The 15,488-nt window shown below is 40.7% G+C and overlaps 1 protein-coding gene across 40 annotated transcripts in view; it reads left to right on the top strand.

Moving 5' to 3' along the window:
* Nucleotides 1-15,488, top strand: part of LOC108696078 (ankyrin-3) — a 360,221-nt gene that overhangs the window by 209,799 nt on the left and 134,934 nt on the right. For all 40 annotated transcript variants that reach the window (XM_018225102.2, XM_041570241.1, XM_041570240.1 and 37 more), the window contains 5 exons: nt 6,604-6,705; nt 6,839-6,937; nt 7,634-7,732; nt 13,942-14,040; nt 15,168-15,353. In XM_018225102.2, coding sequence (XP_018080591.1) covers nt 6,604-6,705; nt 6,839-6,937; nt 7,634-7,732; nt 13,942-14,040; nt 15,168-15,353 — 585 coding nt within the window. The remainder of the gene's footprint in view (nt 1-6,603; nt 6,706-6,838; nt 6,938-7,633; nt 7,733-13,941; nt 14,041-15,167; nt 15,354-15,488) is intronic.

Here is a 15,488-nt window from a genome sequence, read left to right as displayed (position 1 = left end):
GGGTCAGTGACCCTCATTTGAAAGCTGGAAAGAGTCAGACGAAAATAATTTAAAAAAAAAACGATAAAAAAATAAGACCAGAAACGTTGCTTAGAATTGGTCATTATATATATATATATATATATATATGGGGGCATCTAGTGGTGGTGCATCTTGGGTATATTGTGTGGGATAGTATGGCGTCTGCATTTTGGTAAAACAGTGGTCCCTTCCATGCCATACACATATGTGGGTAATCCTGTAGATCTCATGTTCAGCCTTTTTTTCTAATATTAAATATGTGTATTCACACTCCATTAGAAAAGGTAATAGTATGGGTTAATTGCTGTATCAGTGCAGCCCTTGTGCATGGGGCGGCTACTTACTGTATTGCATGGAAGCATGGGAGCTCCTTGCATGTACCTTTCTGAGAATTTGATACAGTTGAAGCCTTACAGTCAATCTGTTGTTTGCTTTCTGGGGGTCAGCGACCCTGACAACCAGACAGAATTTTCAGCTGGAAGCTGGAAACAACCAAAATAGGAAAAGCAGTTAAATCATACATTCACCCTCCAACACTTTTTTCAGTTCAGTTGGTTTCAGACAGTTCACCAGTAGTGATGGGTGAATTTCTCCCATTTCGCTTCTCTGAAAAATTTTTGAATTTCCCGAAAATAAATTGCGAAACCGGAAAGTTCACGAAAAAATCATGAAATTCAAACGTTTTCACAAAAAAATCGTGCAATTCGAACTTTTCACTAAAAAAATCAAGCAATTAGAATGTTTTCACAAAAAAAATTGAACAATTCGAAAGTTTTCGCGAAAAAATCTAGCAATTCAAACGTTTTGGAAATTGGAAATTTTGGAAATCGTCAATTGATGCCGAATTTTCATCGATTAATTTTCGTGGGTGACTCGCAAATTTATTTGCCGTCTGGGAAACTCGGAAATTCGCCGTGAGTTTATGCCAGGTGAATATTTTCACCCATCACTATTCACCAGAAATAAAGACTTTTTCCATTTACTTACTATTTTCTATGTGCGGCCGTTTTTCAAATATTAAAGTGTAAAGTGTCATTATTCACCTTCTTATGTCTTTTTAAAGCAGCTCGAGCGGGGGTGGGGGTTGCTGACCCTGTAAACTGTTCTAAATTGATACATTTAGGGGGTTATTTATCAAAATCCGAATTTATCTCAATATTTTCTGGAAAAAACTCAGACCAAATCCGCACAGGTTTTTTGGGCTTATTTATTAATACACTTTCCCGAAAATTTTGTTTGTGGGAAAAAATCGTCCGATTTTCAAGATTTTTTTGGATTTTTCACCCGAAAACTCAAAATTTTGCCCGAAAACTTCTGGGTATTGAAAAACCCAGCGCACATCAAAAAATCATTGGGACTTTTCCCATTGACTTATATGCAACCTCGACAGGTCTGAGATGCCGGATTTTCAGATTCTGACTTTTCCATCCTCTGGGTTTAATAAATTCTGAAAAATTCGTTATTTTTTTTAATAGTCCGATATTATAAAAAATAATAAATAGAAAATAAATAATAATAATAATAAATACAAAATAAATAATTTTTGCATTCAGAGTTTAGTAAATAACCTCCTTAATTGATACATTCCTTATCTTTGTCCCTGCTGAGCAGAATCCCTGATTTTCATTAAAGGCCACTGTTGTAATTGATACAATAGTTGCTAATACTCCAGAGATGTTGCTGAGAAATGTATCAACTAAATGTTGCAAAATTGTAGCAGTTTAGAGTCTGCCCCTGGATCACGGAGTTACCAGACTGAAAAAACAGAGATACGAACATTAAACTTTAAACTTTTGGAAAAACGATAAAAAAGCAGAAGCGATTGAAAAAAGTCCCGAAAACAACTAAACTGATGAAAGGGTTTGGAAGGTGAACACCCCCTTTCATTAAAACATGCTCAATAAATCATCAAGACCAATGGGAAAGATGCTGAGAATCGGTTCATCCGTTGTGCTGTTTCATCATGCAGCCATTTCGGATTTTAATGTCGGTGCTAAAGTTAAAGTACAACAAATCGTTTTCATTAGGATACTGAGTCGGAACGGTTACACTGATAGATGAGTTTAATGGACTTTTGTCCCAAACAAATAATCATTGGTCAGTCTTAAAGTAGCCATGAATCAGCCAAACTGCTGTTTTTTGCTCGGATTCCCTGCTGAGAACTAGTGTAATATCAGGGTTAAAGGACAAATCCAGGGACATCTTTTACCGGGCCCAGGGCCACAAACATACATTGCAGGGCCCATTTATCATAAAACCTGTGGCCCAGCAGCTGTTGTTGGAATACAAGTGCCACTACCCCCAGCTTTGAGAAAGGTTTCTACTTTTTTTCCCTAACCATAAGAACATCAGAGCAGCCTCTTTCTTTCTCCTGACAACTTCCTTGACTACTTGGTGGTCAGACTGGTGGGAAATTGACCAGCAGGTGGCGCTGTTGTAACAAAATTCATTCATATGAATGTACAGGTATTCCTTATTATCTTGAAATAAAAAAAATTATGAATGTACATTGCAAAAATAGCCCCCTCATTCATTTTACATTCACTTATTTTTAAGGTTTTGTTATCCTGTAATGAACAACAGGAGGGCTAAGGGAGGCGATAGTGGACTTATTAAAATGGAACTGATTTTCTATGTACATATGCTTGTACCCACCGGATGGGAATAATTAAAGATTCCAGCTTTTTGCCAATTCTTAAGCTCACCTTGAGTCAGTACAGTGCAGTGACTTTAGATGTCCAATATTCCTTTCCAGAATGCAGACAGTTTCCCTCTCTTAGAAAGAGAGAGAGAGACAGGGAAGGAGAGAGAGAGACAGGGAAGGAGAGAGAGAGACAGGGAAGGAGAGAGAGAGAGAGAGACAGGGAAGAAGAGAGACAAAGAGAGAGAGAAACAGGGAGATAGAGACAGGGAGGGAGAGACAGGGAGAGAGATACAGGGAGGGAGAGAGACAGGGAGGGAAAGACAGGGAAGGAGAGAGAGAGAGACAGGGAGAGAGAGACAGGGAGAGAGAGAGAGACAGGGAGGGAAAGACAGGGAAGGAGAGAGAGACAGGGAGAGAGAGAAACAGGGAGAGAGAGAGAGAGAGAGAGAGAGACGAAGGAGAGAGAGAGACAGAGAAGGAGAGAGAGAGAGAGAGGGAGAGAGAGAGAGAAACAGGGAGAGAGAGAGAAACAGGGAGAGAGAGAGAGAAAGGGAGAGAGACAGGGAAGGAGAGAGAGACAGGGAGAGAGAGACAGGGAGGAAAGACAGGGAAGGAGAGAGAGACAGGGAGAGAGAGAGACAAAGAAGGAGATAGAGACAGAGAAGGAGAGAGAGAGACAGAGGAGAGAGAGAGAAAGGGAGAGAGACAGGGAAGGAGAGAGAGAGAGACAGAGAAGGAGAGAGAGACAGGGAGAGAGAGAAACGGGGAGAGAGAGAGACAGAGACAGAGAGACAGAGAAGGAGAGAGAAAGGGAGATAGATACAGGAGGGAGAGAGAGAGAGATACAGGGAGAGAGAGAGAGAAACCGGAGAGAGAAATAGGGAGAGAGAGACAGGGAAGGAGAGAGAGACAGGGAGGGAAGGACAGGGAGAGGGAGAGAGAGGGAGGGAGAGAGACAGGAATCTGATCCTAATTTGCAGGTCTGGACTGGGATGCAAAATAGGCCCTGGCATTTCAAGTACACAAAGGCCCAAACAGCCTCCCACCAGCCCAATAAATAGTGACTGTCAATGGCAATTTACAGCAGCCCCTCTGGCACTTGCCAGAACCCACAGATCGCCAGCCCGGGCCTGTTAATTTGCATATGTAAATGATGGAGACGGGAAGAGAAAAAGTGGAAAAACATTTTTTACTTTTTATGGCAAAAATGTGATTTCCCTTCCTGCCATATGCAAATTAGGATTCAGATTCGGTTAGGTATTCAGACAACTCTTTCACGAAGGATTCAGCAATTCGGCCAAATCCTGTTGATAAAGGCAGAATCACCAACCAAAGCCTGGATTCGGTGCATCCGTACTGATAAGTATTATACCCACTGCCAGGTTTCCATTTCTCTATGTACCTGCTTCATATGTGGCTTCACAATATACAGCTACAAACACAACATGTAGCAAAGCACATTCACTCTGCACTGTCAGTTCTGCTACGTGTCCAAGTGCCGCCTTCAGAAAATCCCTTTAAATGAAGACAAATAGCTCTCTATCTCCATCTGCTGGTGCAACAGGGCAGGAGCTTTGCTCTGAAAAAAACACAAAAATCTGGTTCACTTGTAAATGGGTGGGAATTAAAGCAGGATATATATTATGTATGAATAATATAAATATTCAGCTAGGCATATAGATATGGGAGCAAGGAGCAAATTTATGTGCAGGTCTGTTTTTATTGCTTCCACGCTGTTAAGTACCATACTACATTGAGTAGCTGCATTGTCCTAATGTTCATGTGATGATGTTTTTGTAAAAATTAAACTCTACCCCCTGATTTTTTTTTCTCAAGCATGTGTTAGCATATTCCTTTTGTGCACTTGGGTGCAATATATGGAAGAAATATAAACATGCTTGGCTCCATTTAGCCATGCTAATAACTAGAAAACATTGTTGGAATAATTCAAGGGGAAGCAAAAACCCAAAGAAACATTATTTTTATTTTAGAGTATTTAGGAATTCTTACCCTTTACCGTTTATTGAAACCATCGGGATATAGGGCTTCATAATAATGGCAGTGGGTAACCTGATTGATGTACAAGTTCAGTATTTGTGCACGCAGAATAAATCATTGCTTCCAAGATTTGGAGGGGCCTTATTCAGTCTAGCTATAGGGCCCCAAAAACTATATTGATGTCACAGATGGTGTGCATGTGCATTACTGACATACTGAGACTACTCTGGGTTTTTTAAAATCGTAACTATAAGTAGTAAGGCTATAATCCAGCTGTATTTATAGTAGCCATGTGGATTGACCTTCAAATACTGCATTTGCTGTACCCTCTGGTAGGTTGTATCTGTGTAATGCAACAACATGCTTTGTCCCAAGCAATAACGGCGGCTATTGGGCTGATCTATTCTAGTTCGGCATGTGCTGTAGTTCAATAAGATGGGGTTTAGGGGTACAAGCAGCACATTCCTGCAGTTTGCTTGTCATTACAGCAGATAGGAGGAGCAGAGGGGCAGAGTCGAACTGGAGTTTTATAGGAAGTGGACAGTCAGGCTTGTGATTGGTTAGCTGCTATGCATACTTAATAGCGACTAGAGTGAAAAGACAAAGGAAATTTGACTCATCATATCACAGATACTAAAGGAAGGATACTTTTACACTTATGCTGTTAATGCTAGGGCACCTAAAAAAATCTATAACTGGTCAGGTGTTACTATAGGCACCATCTCTCCCTACTATACCTGCTATCCCACAGTCACACTCCCTTCCCAGAGACTATTATCCACTGTTACTATAGACACCATCTCTCCCTACTATACCTGCTATCCCACAGTCACACTCCCTTCCCAGAGACTATTATCCACTGTTACTATAGACACCATCTCTCCCTACTATACCTGCTATCCCACAGTCACACTCCCTTCCCAGAGACTATTATCCACTGTTACTATAGACACCATCTCTCCCTACTATACCTGCTATCCCACAGTCACACTCCCTTCCCAGAGACTATTATCTACTGTTACTATAGACACCATCTCTCCCTACTATACCTGCTATCCCACAGTCACACTCCCTTCCAAGAGACTATTATCCCACTGTTACTATAGGCACCATCTCTCCCTACTATACCTGCTATCCCACAGTCACACTCCCTTCCCAGAGACTATTATTCCACTGTTACTATAGGCACCATCTCTCCCTACTATACCTGCTATCCCACAGTCACACTCCCTTCCCAGAGACTATTATCCCACTGTTACTATAGGCACCATCTCTCCCTACTATACCTGCTATCCCACAGTCACACTCCCTTCCCAGAGACTATTATCCCACTGTTACTATAGACACCATCTCTCCCTACTATACCTGCCATCCCACAGTCACACTCCCTTCCCAGAGACTATTATCCCAATGTTACTATAGGCACCATCTCTCCCTACTATACCTGCTATCCCACAGTCACACTCCCTTCCAAGAGACTATTATCCCACTGTTACTATAGGCACCATCTCTCCCTACTATACCTGCTATCCCACAGTCACACTCCCTTCCCAGAGACTATTATCCCACTGTTACTATAGACACCATCTCTCCCTACTATACCTGCTATCCCACAGTCACACTCCCTTCCCAGAGACTATTATCCCACTGTTACTATAGGCACCATCTCTCCCTACTATACCTGTTATCCAACAGTCACAGTCCATGGATGTTATGACCCCCTGCCTTCAACTGCTGTTCTCTTGGACAACTAGTGATGTGCCATTGATCAGATAGTTTTGCCTGCTTTTTCTGTTGTTCCAAAAAAAACCTGCATTTTACTAGGGTATTGTGTTGTTTATGTGTTCTGTGCCGAGAATTTGCTTATTTAATCCAAATCAAGCTTTCCTTATGTGAAAGTCATGTACAGCCTTTATATATAGATTTTTTCTGTTTTGCAGACTGACACAAACGCAAGTTACTTAAGAGCTGCCAGATCCGGCAACCTAGAAAAAGCCCTTGACTATTTAAAAAATGGTGTGGACATCAATATCTGCAACCAGGTCAGTGCTCTCCGGTTTTTTGATTTGTTCCCTATTTCTCCCTATAATGTGGTACAGTACAAAAATGGAGACATGAAAATAATATAAGAATCATGATTGCCATTTAGAGATTTCTCTTTCTGCTGTGTTTCAGAATGGGCTGAACGCTCTTCATTTGACTTCTAAAGAAGGCCATGTAGAAATTGTTTCGGAACTTATACAGAGAGGGGCTGATGTGGATGCGTCAACAAAGGTAAGGCACTGATTGATACATGAGTATGTTTCTTAAGCCTCTATATACAGGTATGGGATCTGTTATCCGGAAACCCATTATCCAGAAAGTTCCAAATTACAGAAAGGCCATCTCCCATAGACTCCATTTTATCCAAATAATCCAAATATTTAAAATAATTTTATTTTTAATAATAAAACAGTAGCTTGTACTTGATCTCAACTAAGATATAATTAATCATTATTGGAAGCAAAACCATCTTATTGGGTTTATTTGATGTTTACATGATTTTCTAGTAGAATTAAGGTATGAATATCCAAGTTATGGAAAGATCAGTTATCCGGAAAAACCCAGGTCCCGAGCATTCTGGATAACAGGTCCCATACCCGTATATGTATATATCAGTGTGGGGCCCTGTTTCAAATGGTGCACTCCCAAATGGAAGCATCAGGCTACAGATGGTAGAGCTAATTTTTTCCCGATTTTGGGGTAAAGTGGAAAGTGCATAAGTAAAGCATACATGGGGGGGTGGGGGTGGGTGAAGGGCACATGGGTAACACCAAACTAGGGATCCCCAGGGATGCAATTTGCAGGGGAGCCCTGTACTTACTGCCATATTAGTTGGAAGGTCATTCAGTGCTGTGGCTTAAAGACAAACACTTCAGCTATAATATCAAGACGTATTGCATTCATTCAATATGAACATTTTACTTTCAGAAAGGAAACACCGCCCTCCACATAGCGTCCTTGGCCGGACAAACAGAAGTAGTACGAGTGCTGGTTACCAACGGTGCTAACGTCAACGCTCAATCTCAGGTAAAGGCAAATATTGCATGTTGCATCCGAAAGTTTATCTTGATACAGATAAAAACTGTGGCCAGTTCCTGTATCCTTTAGTAACCAATCAGCACTTGCCATTCACTGAATTAGTGCAGTTTTAATGATAAAAGCACACATCCGATTGGTTGTTGTGTATAACGAGACCAGGGATAATTCTTATTGGCTCTGATGGAGTGAATGAAGGGTCTGCTTAACCAGAATGGCTGAAATAGTTATTTTGCTCATATTAATTGGACAGTACAGGTGTCAGTAAAGGTATTAATTGTACAGTAAAGGTGATAAGGCCTGTGCTGGAGAGAGAATCACGTGTCATTATAAACCACTGATCAAGGATTTACCCATCCTCATCGTATTGGCTGCACAGAACACATTTCTGTCTTTCCACCAATGTATCATCCGTATAGTGCAAACTGCATTGTTACATGGCTAGAATAGATAATGAAGGAGCAGGCCGGCTGTACATCTCTTACTTTAAATCCAAGTGCAGAAAACACCGTCAGCTCTTGAAGCTCACAGCTTGGAACGTCTACTTTAGTTCCAGTGACAAGTAGAGTAGGTAAAATACTGTATCTTTATGTGCAGGGATATCCTTCTTATCTATTATAGCCTCTACCACAGTCGGTACTGAATGGGCAAAGGGACTGGGTTCTTTAAGGATAATTCTGGACTTTGTCTTTCCCTTCCTATTAACATTTACAAGTATCTGAAAATGCAGCAATAGTTAAACCTTCCCCTCGTTCCAGACTGTCCCTCTTTTGTTTGGTGTATATTGTGAAGTCAAGCCAATTTCCAAGGACATACAGTATAATACAACTTGGGACATGTTCTTGTGTCATTGAAAACATCTCACTGATCAAACAGTTTTCAGCCCTTGAGCAAATGATCTCAAGAAATACCTTGGGCTGCTGTGAGGCAACTGCTGGACTGGCCCACCCGGATACCTGGAAAAGCCCCGGTGGCCTGACTCGTTATTGGGCATTTTTGTTCATTTGGCCTTCTATGTCTGTACCATGGTAACTCCTCCTATTGTAATTTGATAGAAGATAAGAATATGAGGGAAGGAGGAGGGACTAAATGGAAAAAGGAGAAGAGCATGGGGAAATATGATAAAGGGAGAGGTGAAAAGAGAAAATTAAACAATTAAAAAGTAACATAAAGAACAATGGGAGAAGAGAAGACAACAAGAGAACAGAGAATTAAACTAAAGGAGAGTTGAAAAGGGAAAATGACTATAAAGAATGAAGCCCTGGCCTTTTCTGCTGGGCCTCTGGTTTTACTATACATTGTTTAAAGGAGAAATAACCATAAAAATAAATATGTTTAAAAATGCCATATTATATATAGTGAACTTATTGCACCAGCCTAAAGTTTGAGCTTGTCAATAGCAGCAATGATCCAGGACTTCAAACTTGTCACAGGGGGTCACCATCTTGGAAAGTGTCTGTGACACTCACATGCTCAGTGGGCTCTGATTGGCTGTTGAGAAGCTAAGCTTAGGGCTCGTCACTAATTATCCAGCAGAAAATGAGCTTCCCCTGTAATATAAGCTGATGCTACAGGTTTGCTGATTATTAAATTCTGATGCTAATTGCACTGTATTAATTGCCATGTAGTAATTATCTATATTAATTACTAATCAGCCTTATATTGTGACATTTCTATTCTATGTGTACTGTATATTGTGAGTGGGTCCCTAAGCTCAGTAAGTGACAGCAGCACAGAGCATGTGCAGTGAATCAGCAGAAAAGAAGATGGGGAGCTACTGGGGCATCTTTGGAGACGCAGATCTTTACTGCTAAAGGGCTGTGGTTCAGGGTCGGACTGGGGGGCCCGGAGCCCACCGGGACCGCTGTCCAGGTCCAGCCTCCCCGCCTGCCCCCTACTGTGACGCGTCACTCTGTGTGCTCACTTGTAGGAGCGCTTGGCTTGGTGGAATCCCAATTTGGGGAGAGGGGGTCTGGCCTGGCAGGGTTTTTCCCGGGCCAGTCCGAAACCATAATGTACAATATTTCTAGCTATTTCTTTAGCTAAGCTTAAGATCTCCTTTAAAACAAAACAAAAAAAAAGTATTCTGTACTTGTTGATAGCTACTTCCAGATTATTGGTCCTCCTTCAGAAAAAACAATTCAAGATCCAGAAACCTGCATGACATTATTTTCCACTCTCACAATCTTGACGCTAAATGATTAATCTGAGATTCTGGAATAGCCTAATCTGTTTAGAGGGTTCTGAATGGATCTATTCTAAAAGCCAACTATCCCAGCATTTCTCACCAAAGCACTTTACAGCACTTAAATTGGAACTATTGCGAAAATGAAAATTTAATATAAGCGTCATCATACTGAAATAAGAAACTTTCTAAATACAATCAAAAATTAGCTATCGTTTCTGAAATAATCAAGCTTATCTTCACTATTCCTCTCTCAGTATCTGTTTCTCTTCATTCTGTCTTCATGCAGCAGTTGGGTGTCAGATATTCATTGACAGTTAGATCCAATATATCTTATAGGTGGGCTTCCTTTAATAGCAGATGTATTAGAGCTCACTCAAATAACTGATTCCAGTAAATACAAAATTTAACAAAATAACTGCCTTTTTTGCACAAATTCTGCATGTAGAGAGACATGATGTCTGGTTATTTTAATAGAGTGAGCTCTAATACATCTTCTAGGCAAAAGGAGCCCCCCCCCCAGAAGATATATTGGTTTTACCTGTCATTTAAAATCAGAATGCCAACTCCTGCATGAAGAGAGGCAGATGCTGAGAAGGGGGGTAATGAAGAGTAACTTGAATATTTCAGAAACGGTTTAGAATATTTAATTGGCTATATTTAGAAAACGTCTTATTTCAGTATGATGACGACACTTATCTTTAATTGTCATTTCATGATAGTTACCTCTGGGCACCAGCCATTATTGGTAGCAAGTAAGTGTCACATTGATGAGCCAGTGGAAACCATCCCTTCCCACGTATGTGCTTATTCATAAAGGAATAAAGTTAAAGGTTTCTGGTGTTAAAGTTCAACGTTACAAGCTGTTGGTGGAAATAAAGCTCTTTGGAGCCGCATTTGGGATGGAACAGAATGATTTATCCTTATTTGGTGTAGGTTTCCCCATGTTTCTTATGCTGTTAAAGGCAAGTGCTTTGGTCTTCTCTAAGTGACTTTCTGATGTACCGAGATTTTCACACTTGAACGATTGCCCTTGAACGAACAGCCCCATAACAAGCTCTGGGAACTTGGAAGGGAAAGTGCTGACACGCCAGAGCCTTTATAGGATGAGGAGACGGGAGTTTCTTGATGGCTATGGAAGATAATGGAGACGTTTGCCTTTATTGTATAATGCGTGTGGACTCATAGTGTCAAGCCAATCAGATCTAATAACATGAGAAAGTGCTAAATCAAGCTGTATATAAAGGGAAAGACCCAGTTTATTTATCCTGGTTGGTTTCTCAAAAATAATCAAAATGAAAACAAAAAAACGAGCATTTAATAGATTCCGTATGATAGAAAAAGAAATACGACCATCGTGTATATCACAACTCACTTTCTACTGATTACTGTGTGGCACAATATATCATCACTCTGCATTAAAATGAAGCAAAATAAAAAAACACTTGCACTTGGAATGGCAGTAGACAAAGTGCCCAGGTATCTGTAAACATACAATAAAAAGCTTGCATCTAAAGGTGGCCATACAGGGCCAGGACCTCACCAAACAAGGGGACCTAGGCTCAGTCTGGCTCTCCACATCAGGCTGATATGATTATTTTCCCTAGAGCCAACAATCAAATCATCAATTGGGCTGATGTACTGTAGACCCACTGGACATGGACCATATGAGCATTCCAATTTGCACTTCATCCTATGGGATTCTTAACCAGCTAGGCTGATATCTGGCCAATAAGGTGCCTGCTCCAAGAGGGTCCAAGTCTGCAGTATTTTAGCAGCCTGTGTATGGCTACTTTAAGACTAAGAAGGTGCCAATAAATCCCAACTTCAAGCCCAGTGCTCTAAGTGCAATCCAATTGTGTTAGCATCAGAGATCATTGAAGGGATGGGATCTGTTATCCGGAAACCAGTTATCCAGAAAGCTCTGAATTAAGGAAAGGCTGTCTTCCATAGAATCCATTTTATCCAAATAATCCAAATTTTTAAAAAGATTTCCTTTTTCTCTTAAATAATAAAAGAGTACATTGTACTTGATCCCAACTAAGATATAATTAATCCTTATTAAGATGTAATTAATCCTTATTGGAAGCAACTGTCATAGGAAAATGTTTTTTTCAAAAGAAATCCGTTAATACCGTTTACTCCTGTACTGCAAGTTGGAGTGATATCACCAGCCTACCAACAGAACAATGGGAAGGTAACCAGATAGCAGCTCCCTGGTAGATCTAAGAACGACACTCAATGGTAAAATCCAGGTCCCACTGAGACACATTCAGTTACATTAAGTAGGAGAAACAACAGCATGCCAGAAAGCAGTTCCATCCTAAAGTTTTGGCTCTTTCTGAAAACACATGACCAGGCAAAATAACCTGAGATGCACCTACACACCAATATTACAACTAAAAAATACACTTGTTGGGTTAGTAATTAAATTTTATATGCTAGAGTGAATTATTTGCAGTTTAAACAGTGTAATTTAGAAATAAAAATCATGATAGAATCCCTTTAATGTTTACATGATTTTCCAGTAGACGTATGAAGATCCAAATTACGAAAAGATCTGTTATCCGGAAAACCCCAGTTTCCAAGTATTCAGGATAGCAGGTCCAATACCCGTACTAAAACTTTAAAACTACCAGGTAGTGTGTTTGGGTATGTTTCCATTGGAAGTAGGGATGCACCGAATCCAGGATTTGGTTTGGGATTCGGCCAGGATTCAGCCTTTATTCAGCAGGATTCGGATTCGGCCGAATCCTTCTGCCTGGCCAAACCAAATCTGATTCCTAATTTGCATATGCAAATTAGGGACAGGGAGGGAAATCGCTTGACTTTTTGTTACAAAACAAGGAAGTAAAAAATGTTTTCCCCGTCCTACCCCTAATTTGCATATCAAATTAGGGTTCGGATTCGGTTCGGTATTCGGCTGAATCTTTTGCGACGGATTTGGGGTTTGGCTGAATCCAAAATAGTGGATTTGGTGCATCCCTAATTGGAAGCACTTATAACTATACCCATATATACCAGGTGATATCATTTTGGGGAGGCTAAGGGGGAGATAAATATAGAAAGAAGACCTTAATTACTAGTAATACTCCCACAGTATCCTGCCAATTATAATAATGGCCCTTTAATGAAAACTTTTATTGCTATAGATCTCTAAAATGGTTGAGCCCCACTAGTAAATAATACAGCAACCACATCAGAGTAATTTTATATAAGCCAATGAGGCTTTCAGAATGAATTGGACAGTAATGCATAGCTCCACTGTGCCAAGCTTAGGCTCGGAAACACATTCCTAAAATAATCTCCGTGCTGATACCCTGCCTGAGTGCTCTGTGCTGGAATGTTCCCATTAATCAACACTAGCAACAGATCCAAAAACCTGAGCAAAATCTGAATAGCCCCCACTCTCCAAGGTCACCTTCCTATAGCCTCTCCTTTATATTTTCCATACCCCTGCTCACATGTTAGTATACATTTAAAGCATCCATGTGAGCCAATAATAATAATGCTTGTATCTGTGCCCGAGAGCAATATGTAGGCTAGGGGGCTTAATAAAATATGGTGAGTTTTAGTTCCCATCGTGTTTGCATAGGGAGCATAGGCAGATGAATAAGAGCACTGGCTCACCAGGCGTTTTACAAAATTCTAAACATTGCCCATCCATTCAGTTGACTGGTAATCAGCTGATCTGCAAGTGTGGGTCTAAGGGAACGGTGGGGCAATTTGGATTGTTTTGGTGCCTGCATGCCAAGCTGAAAATTACACTCTGATTTGCTCTGTGCACCAGTGCTGTTTGCAAGAAAAAAGAGCAGCTCCGTGACTTTACATGAGTGATGACTCTTGAAAATGAAGTGGTATCCATGAGATTTTACATATTGTAACAATTGTTAGATATTTATCATATCTGCATCACTCTTTGCAGTCCCCCCATTATTAGTATATATATTAGTATATTTCATCTTAATGCTGAAAGATCCAAGGCTGACATACACAATTCTCTTTCCCCTTACAGAATGGCTTCACCCCACTCTACATGGCAGCACAAGAGAACCACCAGGAAGTTGTCAAGTTCTTGCTTGATAATGGGGCAAGTCAGAGCCTTGCTACGGAGGTAAGGATTGCATTGGGCAGCAGCTGTGCATCCAAAAGGGCATAGTACATGGCTGTAGTTCTTGTGTTCTCAAGAGAAAGTATACCATAAGGCAGTGGTCCCTTAATGTGGGGCAGCTCTTCCCGAGGAGCAATAGATGTAAGATGAGACTTGGTTGGGATTGCCAGATAGATATGAAGAAATGATAGATAGATAGATAGATAGATAGATAGATAGATAGATGGATAGATAGAGAGAGAGAGAGAGAGAGAGAGAGAGTGAGAGAGAGAGAGAGAGAGAGAGAGAGAGAGAGAGAGAGAGATGATAGATAGATAGATAGATAGATAGATAGATAGATAGATAGATAGATAGATAGATAGATAGATAGATAGATAGATAGATAGAGAATTCTTTTTGCAATTCTAGATGACCCTGAAAGCCCAGCTTGAAGGTTAAGTAGAATGAGATTTTAGTATGAACACATGTTGGTTGAATAGATAAAGCAACGTTTTCATATATCCGTAAGCTAGTAACGAGCCAATATAGGCCTTCACCAAATGTTGGAACCTCAAATTGGTCTTACTGTAGAGCAGGGATCTTCAACCTTTTTTTTAGCCACATTCAATTATAAAAAGAGTTGGAGAGCAACACAAGCATGATACCGAATAAAGGCTGTGATTGGCTATTGGTAGCCCCTATATGGACTATCAGTCTAAAGGAGACTCTGTTTGGCAGTACACCTGTATTTTTGCAACCAAAACTTGCCTCCAAACCAGTAATTCTAAAATAAGCACCTGTTTGGGGACCACTGGGAGCAACAACCGGTTGGGGAGCAGCATGTTACTCACAAGCCACTGGTTGGGGATCACTGGTTTAGAGAATAGACACTGGAGGCCGACCCATGATCCTGCTTCAATACTTCCCCCAAACAATGGACATACTTCCCAAAAACACTGGCAGCGTTTTCATCAGGACCAGAAGGGGTAACTTTTGTCTTTAAGAAGTCTTTATTTGGCCCAACACATCCACTCAAATATCAAGACTGTTGCACCCTATTGTCACCTCATCGGGTCTGTGAGGGTGACAGAGCCTTTAGTACTAAGGAAAAGCAACTTTATAATGAACAATTGCTCTCTTTTTCCCCATAGGATGGCTTCACTCCCTTGGCTGTTGCCCTCCAGCAAGGCCACGATCAGGTGGTTTCTCTGCTTCTTGAAAATGACACGAAGGGGAAAGTGAGACTGCCGGCTCTTCACATTGCGGCACGGAAAGACGACACAAAGGCTGCGGCTCTTCTCCTGCAGAACGATCACAATGCTGACGTGGAGTCCAAGGTTTGTTCATTTAATACCAAAATATTAAGGAAAAATATAGGCTTAAAAACTTTGTCTGTGATATTTTTTTTAATAAAAAAACCCCTGCATTCCTATAGCCCCTCCTCTAAGGAACCTAAAGCCTTCTTGCTTTCA

The sequence above is a fragment of the Xenopus laevis genome, chromosome 7L (assembly GCF_017654675.1).
Source record: "Xenopus laevis strain J_2021 chromosome 7L, Xenopus_laevis_v10.1, whole genome shotgun sequence".
Lineage (NCBI taxonomy): Eukaryota > Metazoa > Chordata > Amphibia > Anura > Pipidae > Xenopus > Xenopus laevis.
This window is presented reverse-complemented; position numbering and strand designations above follow the sequence as displayed.